The 27,216-nt window shown below is 39.7% G+C and overlaps 1 protein-coding gene and 1 long non-coding RNA gene across 2 annotated transcripts in view; both read left to right on the top strand.

Moving 5' to 3' along the window:
- bckdhb (branched chain keto acid dehydrogenase E1 subunit beta) overlaps positions 1-3,742 on the top strand; it is a 62,553-nt gene extending 58,811 nt beyond the window's left edge. The window contains exons 10-11 of the mRNA XM_042490188.2: positions 203-354; positions 3,253-3,742. Coding sequence (XP_042346122.1) covers positions 203-343 — 141 coding nt within the window. The 3' untranslated portion in view covers positions 344-354; positions 3,253-3,742. The remainder of the gene's footprint in view (positions 1-202; positions 355-3,252) is intronic.
- Positions 3,743-5,184: 1,442 nt separating this feature from the next.
- LOC148188197 (uncharacterized) overlaps positions 5,185-27,216 on the top strand; it is a 67,132-nt gene continuing 45,100 nt past the window's right edge. The window contains exon 1 of the long non-coding RNA XR_015777866.1: positions 5,185-5,413. This is a non-coding gene — a long non-coding RNA (uncharacterized LOC148188197). The remainder of the gene's footprint in view (positions 5,414-27,216) is intronic.

The following is a 27,216-nucleotide window of genomic DNA, read 5'->3' as shown; positions in this document are numbered from 1 at the left end:
ACATACTCTTGACATGCATCAGCCAAAATGAAGCACCTTCTTTCTCTCAGACAAGGTCAAACACTTCAGGATCTGAGCTGTTGCTGTCTGAACATGCCAGCTTGGGTTCCCTGCCTCAATGAATTATGTTTGAGCACTGACATCATTCAACCGATAATGGGAGTATTTCTTTCTTTACGTGTGTGTTTTTGTTTCCTTGCAGGAGGAGTGCTTCCTTAACCTGGAGGCTCCCATCAGCAGGGTCTGCGGTTATGACACCCCCTTCCCTCACATCTTTGAACCCTTCTACATCCCAGACAAGTGGAAGTGCTTCGATGCAATTAAGAGGATGATCAACTACTGAACCCCAATCAGGTAGGAATGATCTGACAGCTTCCTTTGAAGGAAAGTGACAAAGAAACATTCTGCTATTTTCAAACAGTTAGCGTATATTAAGGCCTGTCAGCCACTGCCCTGTAATCTGCAATATATATTCCCATAATGTAGTTATGAAGACACAAAATCTAACTATGACCTGCCATCAGTCACAAAGAACTATCAATAGAGAGAAAATTTAAATCACATTTTTTCCTTTTTTTACTTCACACTTTTACTTTGCTGTCTTATATAATTCTCTGCTAGACATATAGTAGTTTATTCTCATCCAGACACCACAAGCTAATGTATATTCCAGGGCCCTGTTCAGCCATAGTATCATGTACATCTGAATTGCAGCTCTAGTGTGACCAAGTGAGATTGTATTTCATTTCCCAGCTTGCATTGGTTTTTATCTCTGGAAAGATCCACATTTGCACTTGGCCAAGTTGGGCATATAGCTAAAGAAGAGCACAGTAGCAAATTTGTATACAGGCTTAAACTACACGGAAAACTGTGTGGGTGCTTCAAAACATAATGCATTCTATAAATCTGACTCGTGGTCAGAGGGTGCTGTTGCTGTCTTGGATAATTCACTAACTGTTCAGCCACCTGCAGTGAATAATAATGTTTTATTTTAATTAAATGATTAAAATTTCTGGAAGTAATGGAATATGTTGCCCAGAAGCCAACACCATGATTTATGCAAGACAGAAAAATCAAATTCAGTTATGAAATTAAGTGAAAATTAGGGCAACACAAACCAAATGGATCAACATTGTTACTGCACCTAAGAGTACATTATTATTCTATCATAAATATCATACGTAAGCCAATTTCAATCACACTCAGTTATAGTGACAATGTTTCATCAGGGATATTTAAATCTACAGTGCACATTATCACAGACAATATCCATCTAACACACCCCCCATCTCTTCTGCACAGCACAATAAGTAGCGTTGGGTTCCGTTCTCTGTACTGTACTCTCGGATACCGACCAAATAACGTCATTACTATTTCATGATAAATCAGTTGGTGCCAAATTTAGGTGAGTTCACTTGGGTGAAAACAGCCGATTCAGACGGGAGGCACTGCAAAGTGGCCCAAAGCTAGGAAGCCACCAGTGGAACTCAGTGGGCAGATTTGCAGTGCTTTGCAGCGGAGATAACAAAGCGTCACGAAATACCCCTGAATCCGTGGAGCCAGCCAAAGAGCTCCATAGGCTTAGCCTGGTAAGACCATCCTGATCTTGTGAGTTCAACATTCTGTTTCTCTCCCTTTGTCAGTCCAGACCCTCTGCCACCCCAAATTATTTCAATTGACTCTATGACTATTATTGGATTTCAGACTTTGGATTGGATTTCAGGCTGTGTTTCCTCTGCTAATGCTAAAGTTAGCACTTTTTGGTGCGTAAGCTGCCATTGTTTTGAAAGCAGCAGCCCAACGCAGTCCCTGATTGGCTGCCTTCGGCTACAGAGCGGATCCCTGATTGGCCAAACAAGACTGCAGTGGATTTAAATCATGTGGTTGGTTGGAAGCAAGTCCAGACTGACAGGGTGAGAAAAAGAGTTGAACTCACGTGATCAGGATGATCTTACAAGGCTACCATAGGTTGCTGCAGCAACGATAGTTTGGCTACCGATACCAAATTTGATTTATCGGTTCAAACTTGAACAGTACTCAAACGTAATAAAAAAGACCATAGCTAGCATGCTACCAAGAGGCACGCTATAATAGATGTTACCGAAATACCTTGCTCAGGTGTGACTAGAGTGTTGAGGGGGAATGGATCAATCCTAGGACCTAGACAGATGGTTTTTAAATGAATTGGCAACATTTTAGGTTTTCCTTGTCTATGATGGCAAACCATTGGTTGATAAAATACCCAAACAGTTTAAATATGTTAACTTGGGCTCTGGAAAAAGGTTGGGCAATAGACCCAATGATTAATTAAGAAAATAATCAGCAGATTAATGGGTATTTAAAATTGTCTATTAAAAAAGTCTATTCTCCTCAGTTGAAGTTTAAGATTGAACAAAATGTATAAATAAAATACCACATAGGTGCAATGTAAATGAAGCAACACATTTTTATTTTTATTTTTTTAAAGAAAAAAGTTTGGAATATTTTCATGCCATGATCTTTCTTTCTTTATGTACTATAAAATGTGAGACCAGACTTCATAAAGCTTGATGATTATCAGTCCGTGTGATTGGAGATCCAAAAGAACAAATGTTCGTCATTAATTTTAACCGTTCATCAAAACCAGGCGTCGTCTGACTCTTCCAACAGTCCTTGAAGTGCCAATAAAGCCTGCCAACGCAAGTCCAAATTTAATTTGGATGTATCTGGTGGCAGGTGAGACCTGCCTCCTAATAAGCACAACTGGGAGCATTCTGGCGCCCAATGTGAGTGTTGTGAAGATTGCGAAGCATCTGTTTTGGGTGTATTCACACCTGTATTTAGAGTTGCTGACTTGTAATCAGACCACCCAAGACTGACTTTAGTGCCAAGTGTTAACAGGACCAACGTGTCATCGATATGCCCAATTTACTTGTGTAACCATATACTGTGCTCTCACGCTGTAGGTATGCTATTGTGTTTCACTGGTTGCATAAGTGTTGAATAATCCTTTGAGATGGGGCAGCCAGTTTGCCAGATTCTTTTGTAATCCCTTTTTAATTGTCAGTCATGTTGAGTTATAGCCATTCAAAGTTGTTCTTGATTAATAAGGTGGAAGGAGCATTTATAAACTGTTTAATTGAATACAACACGTCACCTCTCATCCTCACTGCTCACTGTGTCCATCCAGCTCTGCTTTTCCTCCTCATCTGCCATCCACTGTGGACCGCCAAGTTATTCCCTTTAACTTACCGACCCTCTCTCCTCTTCCAGAGACGACTTCTGGTAGCCCTGAACTCCACGCTCTCTCCTTTTCCCTTCCGTTCATCAATCAGTGGAGTGCAGCCAGGAAACGACACTTTGTTGACCATCCAATCAGGAAGCAGCATCCAGATGGGCTCCATGTCCCCCTGTGTCTTCCAGCTAAAAGACTGTTACAGCACCTCTGCATTGGGGAACTTCATTCTGTTGCAAGGGAAAAAATGACTCAAGCGGCTCTATATGGTGAAACTCTACTTTGGCATCTACACAGTGCACATAATTTGATTTCCTGTTAAATAAGTCTTGGATACTGTGGGAAAAACTTTCAGAGTATTTGATTGAATTTGTGACTGTCTGCCTTTCTGTGCTGTTACCTTTTGATTGAGTGTGTCAAGCTCTGCTTTAATCTTTATTTAGTTTGACATGAACTGAACCTTATTGTACTAATATAGTGGATCTGTGGTTTTTAAGGAAAATAAAGTAATCCGGATTGTTGAAAACATTTGGTCTTGTGATTTGCATTTCTTTGAAATTGTTTGGATTTTTAGTGTCATTTTGGCCACAAATATTAAACACCTGTGCTATGCGGTTGCCGCTGGTCATTAGATTAAGGAAAAAAAATTCCAGGCTGGGGAAGTCTGCAGATTTGATAAATCTTTTGATGAAGTCTGGGAATTTTGCATCACCAGGACATATTTTACAGCTTGTTAAACACATTTAATGCATTAGATTTCAGAGTTTCCCACAGAATTAGTGTGGCATGTGTGGCAGTAGATGTATTAATCGTGGCAGGCCACCACAAATAAATCAATGTGTGCGAAACCTTGGATTTACATTTTCAGGCAAAACTGAAAAATGAATGTTTTTTCTATTACAGTAGTACTTTTATTAAAAAATTACAGTATAATTCTAAAAGCTTGATAGTAATACATCATGGCCACTGTGCAAAAGTTTATCCTGTTGTAACGTTTTAAGACCTTCCCATTTTGTCAGTGCTTCCCGGAGAAAGCTGTCTTTCCTTGTTCAACTTCTTGTCCATGGCTTACTACGTAAAAGTTTGATATGGAGGGTTGTGGAATAAACTGGATCTACTGCTTGACCCCTGGGTCCTTGTAACACACGTGTCTGAGAAATCTTGAGTCATAGGTAAGCTGTTACCAAAACGACAATTAGAACTGCCAGTCAGAGGTTGGAATTCTGCCCATGCCCCCATTAGAAGACGCTGGTGAGAAACTATAGTGTCCTCAATCGCTCTGTCACTCTGACAGTGCCATGAGTTAAATCATGTGTAAAACGCGCTGACCTCTAGAGGCAGGAGTAACTACTGTATATATTATGGCATTCTTCTTCTTGACAATATTAGCTTGAGGTCACAGAATCCATAAAAAACTCTTTACTCTTCATACTTTGTAGCCCTGTAAGATCAGACTTTTGCTTGTGTCCAAGAAGTAGCTTTGGTCTATGATTGGTCCAAAATGCCAAAATTCAGAATGGTTCATCCTTTTTGGATCATGATTATTTGCTACAAAATTGAAGTGTAATAGCCATTAAGCAACAGTCATACATTTTGGGGCATAAATAAAGATGATGTAGATTGGGCAAATACAAACAAAGGCCCCTCTTAACTGAAAATAGATAAAGAAATAAGATTAATTTCACCAATATGCAGAACAATCCGGCATAAACCACCTCCCACAAGAGCAGGTTGGCTCTCATTAAATATATTTATACTTAAATATGCCAACCATTTCTGTCATGGTGTCAAAAAAGTCAGTAATGTGCAAACTTTGATGAAATAATAGGTTTATTCTGTATTCTGTAGGTTTATGTTTTATAATACAGTGATGACTGCTGTGTAATTTATGCGTGTTTTGTCCAATCTTAAATCTCTATTTGATCACGTGACAAGACAACAAGAAGACGCGAGGTGACGCATAAAATCTGTCAACACGGAGGAGATTAGCACACCTGGACAAGCTAAGCTAGCAGTCAGGCCATTTTAACACAAAACGGTTGCAAGAAAAGACATGAGATAGAAGAACAGGAGACGAAGGCTGAAAAGCGCCCCGAATGTGATTATTTAGGATTTTCTTTTTTTTATTACAAACAGTCGCCAGCTCACGGATAAGCCATTAGCAGCTACTTTCGGTGTGTGTCAACAAACACGCAGCAGGTAAGCTAACCTCCATGCAAGCTAGGTAACGATGGTCTCAGTAAGCCTAACCTAAGGCTGTTGTGTTAATGTAAATTTCATGACAAGGCTTACATGTATTACATAGGCTACGTCAAGGGCTAACAGTAATTTAATGTCTCTACTAAGTAGATAGCCAGCCTATGAATTATTATTGTAAGCTAACTAATAGCCCAGTAGATGCTGGCTAATACATATTTTCGGTAGCAGGTCTAACCAGTCCGAATCAGAGCCACTCAAATAGGTGAGTACAAGTGCCTTTTTAAGAGGATTTGGGGGTATCTGATGGGCCGCCGTGTCCCTGTTTGAAAGTCCCCCCCCCACAATTTAGTGATTGTCAAGTATCCTTTGTAGTGAAATTAGCATCATATTATGCATGCTCTTATAGTGATGCCCACCAGCAGATGGAGACCTAAAATACAATGCTTTTCAGTGCAGGTGATATTCATTCATTGTGCAAAATAAGAAAAAAAAATCTTCAACTTAGGTTTCATGTTTTGTACATATTCATTTTGTCAGTGAAAATAATGAAATAAAATAAAAATATCGATTTGCGATATTGGCAGAAATATGCATGTTGGCTGATACTGATAGGTATTTCATTTTGAAGCCAATATCTACATATATAGATGTGTATATATATGTACATATATAGATATAGGTGTGCATGTAGCTGGTCAGTTTTCGGGACATGTTGTTTGTTAAGTTTTGCAGCTCTCTTCTTTCTTATTTACCATAATCTCTGTCTATGAGGAGTGTGATTGTTGTGAATTGAGGTTATTGTACTATAAGTGCTTGAAAAAGTCCACGATCATTTCACTATGACAGTGAATGGCTCCTCCGCTCTCAGGTACTTGTCACGTTTTAGAACTCTGACTGTCACACGCTGGTCTGTCCGTGGTTTTGATCACTTGATCTCTGACCTTTGTACTCTGCAAATGCACTAGTCTCGGTAACACGTTCCCACTGTAAAAACCAACACATGGTTGGTACTATATACCTAATTATGTGTGCATGTCTAAGTGTGTGCGTATGTGTGTGCACATGTGCTTTGTAACTGAGGAGCCTAAGAGCCTGTCGTAACTGCCTGGGGCTTGCTATAACTAACTTATGCCACTGCATGCATTAATTGTAGTGGCCCTAAAGTGCAAAAAACAATGACAAATCAAAGAACACAACCGCAAATAAGAAAACACAACCCCAAATCAGAAAACACAACACAATCAGAAAACACAACTGCATATCAGAAAACACAACATTAACTTATTTGCGGTTGTGTTTTGTGATTTGCTGTGTTGTGTTTTCTGATTTGCAGTTTGTTTTGTGATTTGTTGTTGTCTTTTCTTATTTGCTGTTGTGTTTTCTGATTTGCTGTTGTGTTTTCTGATTTGCGGTTGTATTTTCTGATTTGCGGTTGTGTTTTCTGATTTGCGGTTGTGTTTTCTGATTTGCGGTTGTGTTTTCTGATATGCGGTTGTGTTTTCTTATTTGCGATTGTGTTTTCTTATTTGCAGTGATTTGTTGTTTGTTTTGCACTTCAGGGCCACCGTAAATTAATAGCCTGCCTTGATGAAAAAGTTCAGAAGTTGGGCTTAATCACCAAGTGCAGAGACTTCCTCTGGGGAACATAACATGTGTAAAGTAAAACTCATTTACAATCTGCCTAACACATTTTAAGAAATGTTGAAAACAATTTTCAAAACAGCAATTCAGGCCAGTGTCATTAGAGTTTATCCTTTGGGGTCAATGAATGCCCACAACAAAGTTATACATCACCACTGTATGTTGGGTACAAAGCTGACAATGTCACCTGAAGGTGGTGCAACAAAAAACTCAGCAGTGTATAAATGAAAATGGTGCATAAAGCATTTGGATTATTTTAATTATTATTTTTCACTGCTTGGAGGAAGAGAAAAACAAGCTCCAAACACAACATTGTTTCATGTAATTATCGGTTTTTAAGGTCATTTTCCTGGTTAAATTCAGCAAAACTATTGGCTTATCATGATCATAGTAGGTTTATCAAAATTTATTCGGTAAAAATATAGCTGCCTCCTGCTAGTGCTGAGTGGTGCTGATGAAAGTGAACCAAAAGGCCATAAAACCAAAACAAAGAGCTGAAAGATACTAAAACGCTTCATAGAGCTATTGGAACTGCAAAATGGGCTTGCCACTGTTTTACATTACCAAATTGCATCCAAATGAATTTCATTTAAACGATACACCTGTGAAACACAAAATGTGTCCACACCGGAGGTGCTCTGTGTATCCCAGGTGTTCAATTATTTACTATCTGTGCAGCAGCTGCATTTCTCTTTGCAGTGTGTCCCGAGCACAAGAAGAGACTCCGTATTGACTAATTGAATAAAACTGTACAATGCTGAAACAATTTTATTGATAGTTCCAATGGGATTTCCTGTTAACTATCCGAAATTAGCTCTTCTCTCTCACCATGTTCTTTCCTCAAAGCATTTGAATAGCTTGCTAATAAAAGTAATTGTGAAATGTAAGTACTACTTGAAAATATTTTATTAGGCTCCTCCATTCCCACAAAAATTCAGGTATGTACTGGCACTCAAGTCCACTCCAATACAAGTCTTTTTTTCTATTCATGCCCATTCATCTTATTCAAAGAATGTCAAGACCCAGATCATCAACCCACATAATACAGCAGCCATGTCATCCATCTGTGGTCTGCTGTACTTATTCAACCACACACTTACTTCACACAAGAAAATATAAACATGTAGAAACAGTTTTTTTGTGAAATGTAAACCTAAAAGGAATTATTTAATCATGACTGTGTTATTGCACATTTTATGTGCCAGTTTTTGCCAAAGCATGCTAGTTGCTGATGATGTTGTTTTATTACTGTGTACAGTATTGGTGACTTATGGTCATTTATTCCTCAAGCAGTCTTAAGCCTGTGGGGAAAGAATAATCAGCCTGCTAATGAAACGTTTACAGTGGAGGCACAAGACAGACCAGATGGCCCCATGCCTCAAGGTCTTGGCTTTTAATTTGCGTCTCAAGTGCTGAGCTCGACCATCAGTGGAGTTTAGGAGAAAGGTGAGAACAACTTCAAAGTGCCTCTAATGATTTAACACAGCCATGTTTTCCCATGGCACAGACTGGACTTTTTAAGAGTAGGGGGCTACGGTGCAAACATCTTAACAGGATGACTTGAATTTAAATCTGGACACCAGAAAGAGTCCAATGGTTTGGTCCCATGTAGCCCAGCCATCTGGAAAATCTTCTGATAAAATCACGAACATTACTCAGTTTGTACTGTTGGCTATTTTTTGTGTGTTATTTGGAAATATTTTTAGAGTATAGAGATCAAGATGTGTGCCGCAGTGTGCCTCGCTCTTTTTGGAGCAACTGCTTTCAATATGTCACTTTGTAAACAATTTGTGAAAGTGATGGGAATGGCTCTGTGTGCAGTAGAGGAAAACTGCATCACTGGTGTTTTGTTGGGTATCCAAGTAATGCACACGGCTGCTAAGTAGAACCAGTTGGCAGCATGTATTTTGAATTGCGGCTTGTAAGAGTAAATACATCTGGAATGGTTGTGATAGAAATGAACTGTTGTATTTCACGGTAACAATGGCCAGACCTTTTCTGTAGCGCACACGCAGCATATCACCATCTGAACTTTCAAAGGGAGACATTTGTAAATGTCTTGTTGGATTGGCTCAAAGCTGGAATGTATGCGTGTCTCTGCACCAAATGCTGTCTCCCTGTTCCTCATAATGGCTCAGATATGTTCGACTCCCTCGTACTTCGCCAGTGTGACACCTATCATAACTTTTGGGCAGCTTGTAGTAACCTGGAATCCGCAGTCACAGCTGAAAGAGAAAAGATTCAGATGGTTTATGCAATGTAATCAAAAAGAAAGAAAAAAAGAGAACTATTCCACTAATCAGCGCATATCTGCTAAATCCTTGTAATGTTTCAGATAGGATTCTCAGCACTCTCCACCACAAGGCCTGGTCAAAATGTAAAGATAAAAATCACGTCTGTCATTTTGGTCTGGGTGAAAGCAGGGCCCTTAACCACGGTGGTGAGGCGGCCCCTCTTTTGGGCGGGGTGGCAAAGATGACCTCTGCTTGGTAGGAAGGCCATAATAGCATCTGTGCTCTGACAGTGTGTCATTACACACTATATTTACATGAAACGCTAAAAAACCAGGGGTGGTAGGTCACGACGAGAAGCTACGGGGGGTGAAGATGCTCTGATGCATGTCGAACCGTACAACCAGAGATTACTGAAGATTATAGAACTGCTTGGCCTGTAATGTGGCCCGATGTGCATTTAAATGGTTGTCGAGGCATGTTTTACAGCATCATTACACATTCATAGAATTGCTATAATTGCATTTATCCAGCTTACATTGGATGTTTTATTCTGATGGTTAATTATAATAGGTACAGCCTGGGATAGTTTGTCCAGTGGTTAAAGTGGAAAGTTATGATCATGGTGAAATAAATGATGTGTGGTGGATAGGAAAATGCTAGTTTGATACCGAGTTGAGTTTATTTGAGTCCAGCATCACTGAGGGTTGTTTGCCCTTTTCTTACATTGTTGCAATAATTGAATTAGGAACTCATTCCTGAGAAACATGCTCATTTTCGCTGATAAGAAAAACACTGCTGGATTTATTGAAAACAGAAAATGAGCAGTACACCATATCACAACCCAGGCTTTTGACAGCTCAGATTTACATTACCATATTTGTGTTGAACATACCTGTAGTAATGACAGCTGGTACTGGCTGTGTCAGTCATTTCAAATCCAGTCAATTTAAATTAAAACAGGGCGTTAATACCACACAAAATAGTTCTTACGTAGGGACTAGCTGTTACTAAATATTTGACACTTATCTGACAGGTTTAACTGCTACGCAGCCCAATGAACCAACTGACTCAACATGACCACACCTAACCTTCTTGTTGCTCTAAATTAGGAAGGTCATCAACTACATTTGTCCAAAGGCCAGATTTTTTCTTAACATATACTGGGGGCCTGACTTTCAGTGAAAAATTGTAAAAACCTAATTATCCTATAATTGTTCAGTAATTTAGTTAATAACTGTTTAATAACATAAAACAATGTTTTAATAATTATAATATAAATATATATATATATATATATATATATATATATATATGAATTGTTAAAATAATGTGAAGAAGTTTAATAAGCACTATAAGTTTGACCCATTCCTGCATGAGGGCATGGCACACCCATTCCATTTGTAAGAGACCTGAACTTTTCTCTGCTTCAGCTATTCAATTCGCACCAAAATAAGTCTTAATTAACCACATGAATCCAACCCAACCAGCAAACCGCCAACTTTATGCCTTATAGTAAAACACTTGCCAGGACTGAAGACTGAGGACTGAGAAACAGAGACACAGATTGAACACCTTGTTTGTGTGTTTGTGCATTTGAGAGAGAGAGTGACAGAGAGAATGGAGGTGAGGGTGGAAGGTGGACTATTGCATGCTGTGTTTTTGTAAGTTATCAATAATTCACTCAGTAAGTATTAGAATAATAGAGTTACAATATATTGTAGTAAGTTTATCTGAACCCACTGTATGGGCAGTGGGTCAACCCATGCAAAACTACAACTCACTGAAAATAAGCTGACAGTTGGATTTATAACATCTTCAGCACCCGCAGGTGGAAAGCACATATCTGAGGTTGATAAATCATTCTTAATGCAATTATTTCTATTTTAATTGTGTCTGTGTCAGTATAGTAAGAAAAAAATTCTAGATATCCTCAATATGGAATTATACTTTTTATCCTTCTCACATTTTTGGAATACACTAATATTTTATGGGTTGGATGTGAAGCTTTGGCAGACTGTATGTGGCCCACAGGCCTCCAGTTATAATCACTGTTCTAAATATACGATTTCTCTGCTTCTGAAAGTAAAACCGCACCAGAGAAAGACTTGTGGCCACTATGTTTGGGTTCCCATCTCTCCCGTTCCAGTTCCGATCTGAATGGGATCACTGTATTTGGAGGTTCGTGGAGCTCAGATTTGGGACATACTAATGCTAAACAGGATGTATGCTTTATTACTTCCTTGTGATGTGGAGATATGAAGCTTAGCCTAATTTGTACTTTGAGCCATCTGAGTTCAATTCCTTGTGCTGTAGTCTATTCTTCACATTGTGTTTTATAGAAAAGAAGATTATGATGTATTAGTGATACAAATCTTACCCTTCAGGGCAGAGTTGAAACCTCTCTGAACTCCAAAGATTATATCATGTTGAATGTTTGGGCATACATTCAATTTACTGTCCATAAACTACTGCTCTTAAATATGTGTATTTGCCCTTAAAAACACAGACTTCAGTGTTTGCCTTTTAGTATCACAAGGGACGGATGGAGAACACCAGCTGTTTTTGTTCCATTTACCCAAAGCTTCATTACCCCATCAAACATTTACCTGCACGCAGTGTACTCTCACAAGTTCACACACACACACACACTGTACATTAGTCCACTGATGCCATAAGATTGAAAGAGTTCACTGCACAGCTTATACTGATTGGGTTTCCGAGTTGTGGTCCACTGCCTCTTTAAGCCCAAACAGAGCACTCACAACAGCGCTAAAACACAAAACACATGCACATCTGCCTGTCTGACTGTCAGACCTTTCCCTCACACACAAATGAGCTGGATATTACGAATTTCTCTTCCTCCATAATCAGCATCCGTTTCTTTAAAAAGAAAAAAAATCAGGCAAGGGGTGGTTTTAATTCTGACTGTTGAGGCTGACAAATGGTTGCTAAGGCGAGAGGGTGGAGGGAGAGACAAAAACACTCTTGGTCCAACGGAGGTAATTTTGCCTGGCTGTCTGCTTGACGGGGTGTTTGTGTACCAATGACATCCTGTTAGACACAGAGGGTACTTCAGTCTCATCTGACGTAAATGGTGCTAATTCGTGTGGCAACGAAATAATTTCCAGCCCTAATTGAAGGAGCGTTGCATGTCAGGCTCGCACGATTTCACCCTTCACGGCAAACAGGGAGTCAGTTACTAACTCAGGGATGATACTTTGTTCCCCACTCAACAACAGCAACGTTTCCATTCTCCAGCTTGGTTGGTTGGAGCAACACATTATTGTCTATGAAAGTTGATACGACACAAATGCACACCATCTGTCCAAGTTCGACTGTGAAGGGAACATGATGTTTGTAAAGCTCCAGCTCGCAGTTGACTTTTGTAGACCCAAAAGGCTTTTGGTGAAGGAAACATCGTAGTTATTGGTGAGACTATGTTATCATAGGTTGCAACGAAATCAGATTTGGTTCTATTTTTGAACTGGGTTTTTTTGGGAGAGATAATTAAAATGCTGATAGATGACTTGCCAAAGTACTACTTTGTGTACTGTACCTACAAAGGAAAACATGCACAGCCTCTGGCCAGCTTTTCAAGCAAAGCTTTTTAGAGTTACAGTTATAATATATTTTCCTTTCCACAGAATTTTCCCTTTATCCATCTTGAAAAGGCAAACCCAGAGAGAATGGAGAAAATAGATTCTAGTCTTATCAGTGTTCCTGAGTTTCAGAGGGGAAAAAGTCATCACAATGTTAGAAAGATTAGAAAAACATTAAAAAAGAAGATAGATGACGATAAATCAGGATTAAATTTTAGTCAAGTCTTCATACAAAGAAGACCGTTTGCATGGTATCTTCCACATGGCATAGCACAGCTTGCTGAAGTTGTGTCCAATATAATGTCTAAAATATCACAGATCTTTGTTGTGTAGACAGAGCTGAGGTTTGAAAGCCATTTCTTCTGTGTCAGATCTGTTTCTTGGTTGGCATAAAAACCGGATTCACTGAGCTCCAGTGCTAACAATCTCTTAATTTGATCCTTTTATCTCTGCTATTTTTGGCAAAAGGCACTATACTCAATATTCAGCTATGTTAGCAGGCTTCTGCTAAGGGGCCATGCAACTGGTGGTGAATATACATAGAAAACAACATTTAAGAACATACACTTGCTTAACAACTTTTAACGTGTTAGGGGCCTTATAGAATTGATTATACCAGAAGGGAGTATTGAAATAAGACAATGTAGTTAACATAACTAAGATTCACACAACATAGTGCGATCTGGATGTTTACTACATTACTTCCAGTATGTGGGACCAGAGTTGGAATTTTTCAGATTCTACACAAAGTGACCTTAAATCCGATACTGTTACAATCCATTCCTCCCACATTTCTTTTATGAACATCCTTTTGGCTCCTTCCAACCTTTTTATAAGTCACACAATGGTTCCAAACAGAACATACAGTGCAGACGTTTCAGCTCTGGGTGATTAACAGCCTGAGCTCAGTGAAATGATGGAGTGGGGGGATTCTGTGTTATAATATGTGAGATCTCTTGTGGGGGTTAACTATTAAAGATAGTTTATGCTTACATCTGGAGTTTCATTTGGGAGTTATGTCCTCTCTAGAGACTGAACGTAGTGTCTGTGAAGGAAGCATTGCCAGGTTTAAGTGTATTATCGTCTATGTGTGTATACAGTCCCAGGGCAGTATCTGCTGTGTGTGGTCAGCTGGTGCTGACTCTGCTCAGCAGCTGGTTGGAGGGAAGTTCAAGATAGGTAAAAGAGCGTGGATGTGCTCCATCAACTGGGTCCATTGTGCTTCATCTGCATCCAACACTTTGATGTCCATCTGTGGTGAGGCTCACACTGAAAACGACAAGTGTAAACCACGCGAATCACTCTCCGCAAAACGATGTTTTGATTGCAGCTGCACGTCCAAGATTTATATTTGCAGATGAACAAAGCTGCATCCTTTTTTTTTTCTTTCTTGGAGCATTCCAGAAGATAAAGAGCTGCCTTGGAGAAAGTGACTCATTTTGGAGTGTGTAGTTAATCAGTTCAGACATTATCTACCAAAGGAGGAAAAGGCGGAGCGGGAAAGTTCAATTACCATAAGCATTGAGTGGTAGCTCCAGAAAACAGTGTTCTTACAATGTAGATTTTTTTATGAGAATTTTTAACAATGCCCAGCATTCATCACTGCAGAGAATTTATTATAGCAACTGTTAGCTATAATATGAATCGGTAGCTTTCAATGACAGCTTTACCAACCCAATAACACAGCTTGATATCAATGCATCGCTTTTGGTTAGCCCTTGAGTTGAAATCACAAAAATGCTGTTATGCTTTGAAATTGTTGCTGGTCACATTTTTCCACAGTTTGAACATGCCAGTCTGGGCTTGTGGCAGGGCTTCCATTCTTCAGCCCTTGACACACTCTCATTTTTCAGGAACACTTGTAGACACAGAGCACTTAATCCACTCTTGGTTCCCAGATGTGTCAGATGTGCCGTTGAGCGGCGGTGCTGAAGGATCTCAAGGAACGCTATTTTGCAGGGAGGGAAGAGAGAGGAGTCATTTGAGTTCAGCGAGGGGGAAATGTGTGAACAGTAAAACATTTCACCTTCCTGGAGGCTGAGTCAGAGCACTTCTATCAGAGCTGGGAGCGAGGTAGGAGTGAGTGGGGGGGCTGGTGAAATGACTGTGAAAGTGATGGCAATCAGCTGACTTGTGGCACTGCTGAGATCGCACTGGAGGAGTAAATTAGATTATTACCCTTCTGGAACTACATACAGACAAAAATGTGCACGAGATTCTCCAGGAGAAAAACTGAAGATTTACATGCCTTGACTGTCTGAAATGCCAGAATTACTGCAGGATTGTGGGTATAGCAGGAAATCCATATATAGCTGTTGTCTGGGTGAGAAGACATCCAAACGTTTGCAAAGATATTTCAGTCAAAAAATTTGAAGCATCCTGGAGGCTTACAGTTTAACTTGAACACTTTGTTAGTTCGGAAATAGCTGAAAATTTTAGCTGAAAAAAAAAAATTGCAGACCCCAGACACACTTTGCTATGCTCCTGCTAAGAACTTCTTTATCATGCAGCGCCAACTTTCCTCAGAGGCATCTCCAGTGAATTTGATTCTGGCACTGGTTTGCAGGGATAAAATTACAATTTCACAGACACACATTAAAGTAAATTCTTCAAAATTTACTTATGTGATATCTCAGAATATATGATAGCAAAATAATTTCCTCTTTGTCAGGGAATGTGTGACATATTAATGCACTGCCCAAAATATGGATTTTAAACTAATTTTATATGTAGCACTATTTCAATAAGTGGGCCTTAAAAGCTGCACCAAACCTGTCATGCAGGGGATGACAGACAGATGACAGAAGGAAGAGAAGAAGGAGAGGTGGTGCGAGGAAGCTTGTAATACATTTTTTAATATTACAAAATATTAATTTTTACAAATTATTAATTTTTAAAATGTAATATACTATAGGCCTATTTTTACAGTACAAATTCAGCTTTGGCTTGGGCCAAAACTGCTGCCATGGGTCGGGCTCGGGTCGGGCTTGGACAAAAAATGTGCAGGTTCATGTAGGGTCAGGCCTGATTTTTTGGGCCCAATCAAAGCTAATTTCAAGTCGTATCCAGCAATCATTTTGAATGGCAGGTAAATAGTCTGTGTGGAGAGGTGGAATGCTTTGGCCTTAATGTAGTCTCGGATTGACTAACTATGATTTAGATTTAAATTAGCTTTTTGAAAATTTCTATTTACAGACATAAGCTGAAATGACCATCGTACAGAGGAGGAAGTCTTGGCTTGGATATGTGCTGGCTACACTTGATCAGCCCAAAAATATTGGCCCTCAGTCCCAGAGGCTTATCATCATCAAACTAATAGACCTTTAGATAGACGTCTCCTCAAGCAAAGGATATTATGTCACTGTTGTGTTTACAGCCTTATCCGCTGTCTCCTAGTGTAAAAAAAGGAAAAAAAGAAGAAGATTGATACTACTTTAAAGAGCAAATGATCAAATTTACAGACAGGGTTCAATATTTCTTGCACTTGTTTCCACTGAAAATGTACGTAATCAGTTTAATGAAGAGACATGAAAGGCTAACATGTGAGCTGCAGGTCACATTGTAGCAGTGTGGCTTGAATATGAAACGGGCTCTCTAAATTGAGCCATTGTAAAACACGAGGAATGTGTCAGAAGCTGCTTCCTCTGCTTCACTGACAGTGTGACCACAAAAACAATCACTAATAGCTTCCACTCCACCGTCACATCCTCAAAGCTTGTGACCAAACGTGCGACTCCTGTCACTGCTCACCGCCCTTCCCTTTCAATAAAAAACACACACACACAAGAAATCACCTTTCCAGTTATATTTGCATCTTTTTCCATGACTTTCTGTCTAAATGTTTATAATTTACCGTTTGGAAGTTTTTGTTTTTGTTTTGGTATATTTAGCCATTCCTCGTCCTGGGCTCAGTGCCCGCTTGACAGACAGTCTCTAATTAGCACAGCAGAAATACATATTTAGAGCCATGTGGCTTTGGAGACTCTTTATTTAAGTCACCAGGGAGAACAATGGAGGAAACAATGGCTGCCTGCAGCAGGCATGGTCTTCACATCACAGACTAAGTGCAGATATTTTCATTATGACAGTCCAGTTCAAATTGAGATGCTGTTAAACAGCCCACTCACTGTAGTGGCTAAAAACTAGTTTATTTTCCTCAGTGACAGGGAGTTGATTGTTGTGCTGCAGGGTTTTACACACAATATGATAGCTGTGGTACCATGTCTGGTAAGGATTTAGTTTAAGCAAATGTTTTTTGGCACATTCGTTGCATGAATAATAATGAATCATTGCTTAAGTGACGAATTTTGTGGCTGCTTGTAATTAAGACAAGTGTTTGTTCCCCCTAATCATGGGTGACACAAATGATTTAAGGCGTAATAATAGACATTTTGGGAACAAACTGTTTTAATCTCCCTGTGGCAGTGTTGATAAGAGGAAGCTGTGTCTTAATACCAATGGCTGTTTTGGGTTTGTGTCCTTCGCGGAGGCAGGCTTGTACTGGAAGTGTGGGTGCGGCTTGCAGACATTTCCCTTGGCTCCCCGCTGAGGCTCCTTTAAAAGTGAAACTTGAATCAACGCCTCAACACATTCACTTGTCTGCGGCTCACAAATGAGTAAACAGAAGGGGACTCCATTTGTATAGCACTATAATTTTGGAATTAATTCACATGAATTTTACTTTTTGTGTAGGGCAACTGCACAGTATATGATACCCCAAATAAGATCTTAGATTTCACCCTGAAATAAAAGGATTTCCCTGATGAAAAATGTGAACAGTTGATATACAAATGGTCAGACCAATTTTTTGATGGTAATTAAGTGTAATGTTTACGTTTCTCATCGTCTTAGTTTATTGTGTTAGCATGCTAGCATTTGATCTGAACTAAATACAGATTAAAGCTGAGGCTAATATTGCAGATATTTGGTCATACATTGTCTGATCTCTTGGCAAAAATATATGTCCTGGCAAATAAAAATCTTGACCTGATGATGACTCTAGATAAAATCATCTTTGAATTCTTTCAACAGTTGAAGAGCTTTGCTTTAAACACAAATGTCAAACTCATGGTGGTGCTAGAGAAAAAAAATCAGGGTTCTCAAAAGTTGTTAGGATTCATTTTCAGGTAACCATAAATGTGAGGCTCATGTTGGGGCTAGGAGAAAAGTTCAGTGGCAGCCAAAGTCATTAAGATTCATCCTTTGGGGGCTATGAATGTCTTTACCAAATTTAATGGCAATCTATCCAGTTCAATAGTTTTTCAATCCAGATGAAAGTTTTGGACAAGTACTGACATTGCCATTAAACCCAATCCAAAAGGGACCTGAGGCCAGTCAGACCTGATCTTAGTAGTGCTGAGGATAAACTTGATCTAAAATAGTATTGTTTATAGTATGAGTATAATTTGTAAGTACTCAAAGTCCGGTACCATAGTTTTAGTAAAAATATGTTTTTGGTGAGTGTCTAGATGATATACAGTCTAATCAATCAACGAAGAAAAGGTTGTATGTACATCACTGAACATGCAACTTTAAAGGAATCTTGAAAGATCGAGGGAATAAAATAATGTGTGATAAAATCAAGGAAAGGACTAATCCTCTCACTGGGCTAGAACTGGCTTTACTGAACTTTTCATTCACACAGGGATGGAGTCAATCAACATTTGGATCTTTTATCTTCCATTAAGGACTGAACGTTTTTTAAAACGAAGGCTGTGGCATTTCCAATAACGCTTATACTATTGAAACTGAAACAGTGCACTTGATTCAGAGTAATGCATCTTTAAATAAGTGCAGTGTTCATCAGCTGCAACTAAACCTCATGGTAGACATGTGTCTTCATCCCTGACTGAATGAATTCATCCGTATTGACCTGCTCCCATTATAGTCTTTCCTTGTTCCCCGTCACTCAGCAGACGGCGGTGCAGTCCAGATGTGTAGGTGTAAACATGCTGGTAATTAGGCCAGAACTCCCTCTGATCTCCTTTCAAAGGCACTGGCTTGCTACAGACACCCTCTCTCTCTCTACGACCCCAACACCCAGCCACTGACCAGTCCTACACCCAAGGCAAATATTTGGGGAAATAGCAATGAACCCTGTGTTATAAACACACAAATACACACACATGTGCTTGGGTTTGTATTACTATACTTGTGAGGACCCTCTACAGATAAATCTGTCATTGCAGACTGTAATGTATTCCTCACTCTAACCACCAGTAGGATCCCTTAAATTGTTATTTGCAAGATGCTCAGTTATAAGACCCATTATTATATTAATAATATCAACCACTGGAAACTGTTGTGCAAATGAGAAATGGGAAATTAAACATCTGACTAGGGGCATCCAACAACCAGGTTTTTGTGCATAATATTAAACTTTATCAGTTCAGCCAAATTTGCAGGGCTCAAGGGATGGAAATTTTGGTCTTGTCTGATGGTGGTCAGAGCTATAAAGATTTTGGTGATTAGGTCCTTCCTCAATTTAAAAGCATTTATGCACAAACACTCACACTGTATTACTATGCTAATGTTTGCACTCAAAGCAAAGCTGAGGAAGAACAGCTGATTCAAATTACAGCAGGTAAAAACAGGAACACGATCCCAGCCTTGGACTCAATTTTTTTCTTGCTTTTTTGATTTTTTTTTTTTTTTTTATTACCAGTGATATCAAAGTTAGCAATATAGTGTCAGTTCCCTAAACAGTGGATCAAAAATGACACTTTTCAGTTCAGTAACATTACCTCAAAGCTAACATTAAATGTCAACATATTAACAGTTCTACCCCACTTCAGCTATACTTAAAACTCAATGTTCAGATATTGTTACATAATAATGATATAATACTGTTGTTAGTACATTTTTACAAGCTAAACCAAGCATTTAAGATGGTAGCTAGCATGTTTGAAATTGCATCTTAACATGCTAACAGCATTAGCATGTTAAAGTGCTAACCACCTTTTCTTCGGCCCCACAACCTCAGGCCAGATGTTGTGTTTTTTTTAGGGTGGTCAAATGATTAAAACATTCATCAAATTAATTGCATGCTCTGTGATTAATAAATCTAAATTGACTGATCTAAAGTGTACCCCACTCAGCACAATATATTCGGACCCTGCTAATACATCTTCTTTTTTCCTCTTTTCTTTGCCGTAAAGCTGCTGGATTTTTGGACACAATTGTGCTTCTTGATGACAGCTTGTAAGCAGTGTCAGAGGATGCTATCTGTAAAGCCACTAATAACCCTACCGCTGAAACTGGTCTTCAGCCCACTGCAGTCCATTTTGCAAGTGAGTTAGATAGTCAGTCATTGGTAGACTTACTCAGTTTGTGTTTGAACACTTGGTCAAGTGTGGCTTGACGAGGCTGGCTGTTAGTGCTAGTATCACAGGCTGTGCTTGCTGGTACCTCCAGATTCGCTGCTAAATGATTTGCGTTGAGGTGATATTTAAGGTTTGAAGTACTCACATGGTACAGAAATTCATGTGACAAAGTCACTGTGGGCTTCAATGATGCACCAGGTCAAAGGGCACCACGGAAAGCGATTAATCAGCATTAAATTTTTTAACACGTTATTTTTTCTGTGATTAATTATTCAAAATTAGCACGTTATTTTGAAAGGCCTAGTATTTTTTGTTAATTTTCCTGCCGAGGCAAGAATAGGAAATATACTGGTAAACTATGAGTGAGGACAGAAGTAGAGTAGCAGTTGCTGATAGACAGCCCTCAAGTCTGTTTCACTCGTTGCCATGGAGACATTCAAGCGACAACTACAGTCATGTACACAATGATCGCTGCTGTCATATTACTGACGCAAGTTGATGAATAGTGTCTGCTCATCTGTCCCTGCAAATAACAAGATAGAAACCTCAGGTGGGCTATAGGCTTTTTTTCCGAGAGAACTCAATGATATTCACATATTTTTATATAACATATAGGCTTCACACATGCAAATACATAAATGTTTGTAAATAAGATCTGGAGTATGATTAAATAAATTGGGTTTTACTTACATTACTCACACAGCTTTTAGCTCATAGAGTAGGCAGCAAGAAAGTCTGCAGAAAGTCCGCTTGAGGCCCATTGTGGACTGGATGAACTGTGCATGTGGACAGACCTTAGCAGACTTCCCAGACTTCCCGGGAACGTGCCTGCAAACTCCATGAGTCTGCAAGCACAGTGAAGTCCGGACATTTGGATACAGCCTTTCTGTCTTTACAAGCTTGTCTGTTCAACCAGCTCTTCACTGTCAGGAATTATTCATGGAATTCAGTGAAGCCTCGGGGTGTTTCCCCTAACAAAGACACCACCAAAGGTTGAGTGTCTCTGGAAATGCTTGCCAGTTGGACTGCTTGGTAATAATACCACTTGAATGAGGACAGCTTGTTTGGGATGCTACATGGACAATGAGAAACCGGCCAAACTGGGCAAAGCAGAGCTCAGCAGTTTAAAGCTCTAGGTGCTGAAAGAATGAAAGCAGAAGCAGATGAGAGTTTGTGAATGCGAATTAAAAAGCCTAACCAGGGACGGGGCTCTGCATATTATTTTCAGCCAGATGCTGTATACACAACTCATCTTTGGAGTTGTTTTTCTTATGTAATATTTATTTGTATTGTCCCTGTTCCTGGAAACTAATGCATCATTACAGCAAATCAGTGGGTTTTAGTCATGACACATATGCTTTTAAAGCGGACATGACTGTTCTTACAATATATCATTGAATTAATATGACAAATTTTAAACTACTTCAAGCCATTAATCAGTTGGCCCGTACAGAAATGAATACGTTTTGCATGTTCAGACAACTGTCAATGCAAAAAACAATGTGGCTCTAGATGTAATGTGCCTTTCAGTACAATATGAGCACTGCTGTTACTGTTTCCTCCAAAGCCAAAGTGAGGCAGCCAAGTCTCATGATCACATCAGCAACAAATCCCCGCTGAAAGACAATCCCGATCTGAGCGGGCACACACACCACAATCAAATAGAGCTCATTTGTAATCATTACATCTCAAACATTTTCTGTTTACTTTTGTCATGACATCACATATTTGAAGTTCTGTAGTTTCCAACTTTTGGAGAGAGCCTGTGGTGTTGACAAATGCTTACTGGACTGATTAAGATCATAGGGATTACATTTTTCAAATCCTGTGTTAAGAAGTTTAGCTCAGACATCTAAAACGTTTGTCAATGTATTATCTTTTCATTAATGATATTTTCATATAAACATATGTCTGTTTTGGTGCTCCCTGACCTGATGCATTTTGGTTTGTGTATGTCTTAATCTATATCTATAACACAGCACAAATTAGAGCCAATGTGTTTAGACAGTTCATTTGTTATGCCATACACTGGGCATTACTTTCTGTCTTTCCAGGACACACCAAATCATTTTATCCCAAACCATGATCTTTTCTTAACCTGGCCAAGTAGTTTTGTTGTCTAAACCTGACGAAAGTCTGTATTGAAAAGACACTGCATCCATGTAATGAGCAGAAACAGTATGTTTCCTGTGAACACAAAAGTTTATTTTCAAAAGACTCTGTATGCATTGAACAAGCAGAAACTGACACATCTAAAACTGACACTAGAGGGCGACCTAGAGCATCATAGTGTAAAGAGAGGCCCCTGACCAAGCAGCCGCATTTGACGAGTTAGAAGTAAAAACCAGTTGGCTAGCAAAAGCACTGAGTTTTCCTTACGCTGTAAAAAGGAATCTGATTAATTGACAGTCAAAGCAGAAAAAGCACAGGTGACACAGGTAATGACATTAATAATGGCTCCCTTCCAGCAATAACTACGATGCAATGCAGCAATAATGACGTTACACCAATCAGGAGAGCCTAATTGAAAGAATGAGAGTAATTAAATTATTTTATAATGAGCAGAGTTGGATAGATATGGCAATTACGTAGATCCCATCATAAAATTATCATTTTACATGGTTTGTCCTGCCAAAAGCCACACAAGAATAACCGTCTATTCGAGTCTAGACACTGCTGGAGGAACAGAACAGTGTAGCTGAAGATCTGGACCTCCGATGAGCTCACTGTAAAGCCTCATTGGTGGTTCTGAAGAAAATGGAGATGGGTTTGATCAATGGGGAACTGAAATGACAGCTCAAAGGAGCAAAGAGAAGAAGTATTTTAAAAGTTTGGCAGCAGCGAGATGAATGGCACACAAAGGGTTGTGGAAAATCTGACTTTTTTAAGCTGAAAAGTGTGAAGACTCTCAGTCAGCTGATTGTTAAAAGCAGGAAAGGAGGAATAAATCAATAAATGAATACCAGGCCATGTCATATTGTCTTCCAGACTGAACTCTCACTGAGCTTCTTTAAGTCCACCTGCGTTTGTCAAAATGTCTGTTCTGAATAAGTTCTATAGACATCTTGACTTGTGACAGTGGGAAAAGCAAACTACTGAAATGAATGATGGCTGAATATCATTTTGCTGCCTCGGTTTCAGGGTCATGGTGTGGCACCTGGCGTGGCAGTATGGTATGCTGACGGGCATTGTCAGGTTGAAGCGCTAGCATTGATGATGTGATATAAGGAGCCAGAGGGTCAGTATAGGGTGGGCGGGAGTGGTGGTGGAAGGGTCCATCTACAGAGCATCACTGACATTGGTGAAGTGACGCGTCTGCAAAGGATACTGAAAGACAGCATCCACCCCATCTGGGAAAAGATACAAAAGTATCCGCTGCCGTACCACCTGACTACAGAGCAGCTTCTTTCCCCAGGCTGTGAGACTCCTAAACTCCTCCTTCAATGCCAAAGATGTAGCAGGATTTAGGGACACAATTTAATTTCAAATTCAATAAATCTATGTTGTACCTTGTCCCTTGTCCAACAAACTCTTGACTTTCACCCGGAAGCCTGGTGTTTGCTTCCTGTATGAATGTAGAGCCAAACCGTGTTTTTTTTCTCCATGTGCTTCTGTTGACGTGTCCCAGAATGTCAGCAGCGGACACAGAAGGATACGTAATGTGTAGTATATAGACGTGCAAGTCCGCTGACAAAGCGGCAGTATGTAATGGCTTGGACAATATGTACAACTTGCTGCTGCTCATAAATCTTAATTTCTGTGAGTGTATGGCAATAATTGAAAGCGACCTAGCTCAACATAACATTTTGATCAACTCCTCTCTCTTCTCAGCTGGACAGTCAGATTTTATCAAGAAAACTAAATGAAACAATGTCACAGTCAGTTAAATTCAAATTTGTAATGTTGCTTCTGGAGCCTGATGTGTATGTGAGCTCTATCGGCGTTTACTTGCATGATCTCCTTCCATATACTATGTCATCTTTTTGAAAGACTCTAAAGCCCCCTGCTAGTGAAGAAATCACTGTTTTCCCTGACACGCATAATTATCTCATTTTTCACATCACTTCAGTGGCTCGTTTTCACCTTTATTCATCATCTTTATGGCCTCAAATACATTTCCCCCTTTGGCTTGTCGAGTGGTGCCATTATGTTTTCTCACAGTAATTAAGCTCCCATCCAAATATACTCACACATTCACTATTTGTCATGAATGAAAGCCATTGATTTATGTCCTCTTTGTAACTCCTACCAGTCCACTCTGTCTGACTTTCAGTTTATTCATGTTTGTTTTGTGTCTGTTTGTTTGTTTATCCGCCCATTCACCAGGGTTACTTGCACTGAAGGCTGTTTCTCATCTCCACATACCCTGTTTGACACTTGGCTAAATACAGCTGAGCCACTCTGCATTTATAACCCAGCGCTTTGTCTATCCTCACTCTCCTGTGTCCTTTGAATGTCTCTAAACTTTCTCTGGCTCCCTCTTATCGTTTACAAATTTACATTAAGTTACGTTTATCAAAGGAGATTACTGTGAGTGTTCTGCAGGTTTCTTTTTATTCTTAAATTTGGAAGTCCGTTGCTCTGTGATGCCTGCTAATATTTATGATGACACACTTTTGACTAGTGATGTCAACGTTTAACCGTTCATCAGTTAACCACCAAGAATATTTTTAACTGGTTACACATGTTGGTCTATTTGTGCTGTTTGCTTTTTACAGTTTACTGAACTGTACACCGTGCAGGTCTGGTAGGCACTAGCATGCTTGCAGTGCTTTGAAGCCAAGAGTGGCAAAAAGTGGCATTCCATCATCCGGGTTCATCATGTGATGCCAAGGGACCCAAAACATTTTTCCCATTGACTTACATTGGAAAGAGACATCTGTAAATCAGCGTATACTTGTTTTTAGCGTCAAAACCCATGAAAAATTACTAATTTCATTGTTGGGCTCCAATCAATTCGGCCCAATGTATAGAGAAAATTGAGAAGAGACACAAGATTATTTGATCCCCATTGAAGTTAGCAGAGCACAAAACCAAAGTTAGCTGTTAGACTGGCACAAGGTTAGCTGCTCGTCTGTACTCTGCCTATGCAAGTCTCTAGTCAGTTGCTCTGTGGGTTCCATAATAGAAAAGATCACTGAGGCAGCAGAGTGCCTTTTATTTCTTAAAAATTACCCGGTTAGTTACCACTTAATCGGTGTCGATCCATCAAAAGCAAAATTTACAGAGCACAGACCACACACATTTAAACTGAATGTTGTGTGCAGTTCGATTTTGTGGTGACATCAGCACTTTCTCAGCAATAATCTAGAGCCTCTTCAAAGAACCTGATATCCTGAAACACTTAAATCATTAAAGCAGGGAAAGAAAAATACTGCCTTCAAATATTCTCAGAGCTCAGTCTTTACCACCAGCTGAGAGGATAATGTGAAGCCGTTTTTAACATACTCCATGATTTAGCTTTATAGCTTTTTTCCTTGACCTTGCCATGATTTGTGTGTGCCTCCCTCGCAGAAAACTCTCCCAAGTTTCCCCTTAATTGATTCTCACTGCATACCTTCGACCGGCATGCCAAGCAGCCGAGCTGATTAAGAGTGCAGGTAAGATCCAGGAAATAGTTCAGCTCTGTAGGTTTGTGAGAATTTGCAGCTTAAAGTTTGGATCCCTGTCCTCATCCATCCAACTGGAGCTGCAGAGAAGCGTTCAGTATTAGCTGAGGACAAACCCACTCAGATAAACCTACAATTCAACATAAAATCTTGGCAAGATGATTAACCTGTGAGGTCACAAACTGGAGACAGGAACAGAGGAAAATCTGAAACCGCAGATGCCAAATCCCTGACTTTAAAACGGGCTCACTTTGGGCCTCAACAGGCCAAATTACAGCGTGATTCATCATTATCAAATTAGCATCACTGGCTCATAAATTGGAGACCCTGTCAAAACCAATCTCATGTGACTGTGGTATCTTATGACAGCCATTTTTTGGAAATCAAACCTTTTTTCGAAACCTGACAATATGTTCGGGAATTAACACAGAGTAACAGGAGGCTAATTCAGCTGTAGCAGGTATCCTGACTCACTCTGTATCATTCATTCCTATTACTCACCAGACAGCCTGTGAGACACAGCATCGCCTTCCACTTTACAGTCCCACAGTAAGTGTTGCGCCCTGAGATCAATTGAAGGAAGATATGAAAACGGTTTTTCATTTTGCTGTTTTTTTACTGGAAGTTGCGCTGCAGCCCCTGATTGTTAATTCATAGATTTTCTGAGCCATACCACTACTACTGTGGACTCTGTGGATCGCTCATCTTTGTGAAATTATTGTGTGTTTATGAGACCTTGAATAGCACCATGCTGTGCCAGTACTTGTACGACCTCAGCAGTACCGGGCGATATGTCTTTCATAGAGCATGGCATTGACGTAATTACACGTCCGTTGGTTTTTTATCCTCCTCTCATTCTTAATTCCACTTTTTGCCATGTAAAATATTTACTCAGGTCAGTCATAATCACAGTGTCACTGGTGTGGACACTGACCTACACAAGGCTCACCACATCTCCGGAGTTCAGCATATTATTTTCCTCCAAAGATGCAGTAAAGACACATCTGTGTGTCGTCTTTGGCTCATCAGGTTTCCGTGATGTTTGGTTGAGTGGAAACTCTTGCAGCGTTGAATCGTGAGAGGTTTTGGTGTCATGTTCCCATTCTCTACACTGAAGTGCACCCTATCATTCAACCCCATTCTCAAGATCCCCAAGATTATATCATATGGAACTGTATATAGCTGCCTTTCCTGTTTTGCATTGTGCTATATGCAACAACTATGCGCTACATCCTCTGTATATTATACATGTGTTACGAGGCATGCAGGTCCAAACAAGAAGAAGTCTTCGTTTGGTCGTAATAACCTATTTTAAACTGACCAGCCTACCGTCGCTTTTCCCACACACAGTGCTCAAAATGAACCTCGAACTGCTGGCCCTCCTGGTATGATCAGATA

This window comes from Plectropomus leopardus, chromosome 11 (assembly GCF_026936395.1).
Source record: "Plectropomus leopardus strain MGB_pleo_1.0 chromosome 11, ASM2693639v1, whole genome shotgun sequence".
NCBI lineage: Eukaryota > Metazoa > Chordata > Actinopteri > Perciformes > Serranidae > Plectropomus > Plectropomus leopardus.
This window is presented reverse-complemented; position numbering and strand designations above follow the sequence as displayed.